This window comes from Austrofundulus limnaeus, unplaced genomic scaffold, assembly GCF_001266775.1.
Source record: "Austrofundulus limnaeus strain Quisiro unplaced genomic scaffold, Austrofundulus_limnaeus-1.0 Scaffold152, whole genome shotgun sequence".
Classification (NCBI taxonomy): Eukaryota; Metazoa; Chordata; class Actinopteri; order Cyprinodontiformes; family Rivulidae; genus Austrofundulus; species Austrofundulus limnaeus.
In genome coordinates this window covers 65,600-67,675 of record NW_013952554.1, presented here as the reverse complement: position 1 = coordinate 67,675, position 2,076 = coordinate 65,600, and the positions used below count along the sequence as shown (strand labels likewise).

At 35.0% G+C, this 2,076-nt stretch overlaps 1 protein-coding gene across 1 annotated transcript in view; it reads right to left on the bottom strand.

The window, feature by feature from the left end:
• cd302 (CD302 molecule) overlaps window positions 1-750 on the bottom strand; it is a 12,879-nt gene extending 12,129 nt beyond the window's left edge. The window contains exon 1 of the mRNA XM_014016681.1: window positions 532-750. Coding sequence (XP_013872135.1) covers window positions 532-616 — 85 coding nt within the window. The 5' untranslated portion in view covers window positions 617-750. The remainder of the gene's footprint in view (window positions 1-531) is intronic.
• Window positions 751-2,076: the final 1,326 nt, after the last annotated feature.

Genomic DNA, 2,076 nt, shown 5'->3' with positions numbered 1-2,076 from the left:
TATATATATAAACAGATTAGAGTTGATTTATTACAACGTGTTTTAACTCAGTGTTACTGTAGTAAAGGTTCGGATCAATATCTTAATTTTACAGTCAAAGCGTAAGAATAAAACAGGCAATAACAATTTTACAAAGCTTTCACATGTCAGATTCAACTCCTTGTGACCGCAGTTCCCTTTTCCCAGTGTTGCATAACTTTAAACAGCCGGTTCCCTTTGAGTATATTCTTTAACTTTATTAACGAAGACATATTGGTAGACCCTATCACTAATATTGCTTCAGTGTTTCCCAACAAAAGGGCGAGAGTTTTTACACGAACAAAACGCACGCTCTGAAGTTGTCTCGTGTTGCGTTCACGGACAGGTTTACCTTCAACACAAACATTCAAAGCACAAAGTTCAGGACAACAAAGAGGCCTACTCGGTTTTAAGTCGAGCAAACACGACGTCCTCAAAAGAATAATTATTAATAACAGTAATAATAACAAGAATAATGAGATTAGTATAGCAGTAAACATTTGTCAGTCTTACCTCCCGCACATACCGCCTGCAAACCGACACACAGGGCGAAAACACAGCTCGTTACGAGCTGCAGACTTTTCCTTCGCAGCTCCATGACAGCTTCGAGTTCAGGAATTGGTTTTCTGTCAGACTGCTGTTGCTTTTCTTCCTGCCGACTCACGAACAGTGAGCGAAATCCCCACCCACCGCTTTAACGCGGCGCAGCAAGCGGTAAAACAAGGCCTGAACGCATCGTAGCCTTCGTCCACAGATTAAACCCATGCTGAAATAAAGCTTTTATTTTTTGGGGAAGGAGACATAAAAAGTGCAACGAAACATTATCAACTGCGACTCTCATTGTCAATATACTAAAGGACTATTAGGACAAATGCGTRCAACTTTCAGGAAAGGTGTTAGGAAACTTGTTCATTGATGTCATTTTTAATTACCAGCAGATTTTGATATGATTTGCACACATTATCTGATCTGTAGATGGCGCTGTTTAACACCTTAATGTTCAGCTTGCAGTGGTTTTGTTCACATTTTCCTATTCTGATGTCTTGCTTCTTTTCCCAAAACTGGGGGAAATCAGTAGCTAAAAAAATGAAATTAACAACATAGCCTATAGCTAATTGTCAAAAGTGCAAAACAGTAAATAAAAGCCAAACCTGGAAGAAAAAAACAGTATATAAATTATGAAATTAACAAGACAATAACTAAAAGCTAAGGCTGACAAATGAGCAACAAAATAGTACCTAAAAGCCAAACTGGAAAACAGTAGCTAAAATTATAATGAAACAACAACAGTAGCTAAAAGCTGTAAGGTGAGCATTAAGTAATATATAAAATTAACAATGCCTAAGCAAAAACCTTGAAAATCAGTAGCTGAAAACTGAAATAAGCAAAACAGTACCTAAAGGCTAAAACAGACAAATCACAGCTAAAATTATATTAGTAAAACCACAGTAAAAAAAATAAAAATTAAAAACAAAAAAAACCAGAAAATTAAGCGAATATGCTCATGTATATTACAATGTTTTTCAAGGATTTGGGGAGTTCTTGCAATTAAATGATTAAATTTATTAAGTAAAAAATACACTAAAGTTTAAAAGTTACAAAAATCTAAACTGGCTGACATAAGCGTCCGCATTACTGAGATAAACAGATATGAAAATATCAAATAGTTGAAAGTATGGCATATTGAAGTACYGTAGTTAATCCAATAAACATTGGCCATCATAAACAGGAAAACTATACAATAGGAGTGCATTATTTCTATGCAAAATATAATTGAGCTTACTTTTAGCCACTGATTGCTCTAGTTGTGGTTTAGCTACTGATTTGCCTGTCTTAGGATCCATCTCATGTTCGGTTAATTTTAGCTATTAGTCAACATCAGTCAGTTTTAGTTTTTAGCTACTCAATACATTTTAACTAAGTGCTGTATGTTTAACACTGTGTATGTGCTTTGAAACATTTTACTCCATAAAACCACCAAGTTTATGTAACAGTAGAACAGTACTTCCTGAATAAAAGTAATCAAAAATGGAATAGAAGCAGTTTCCCACACATAAG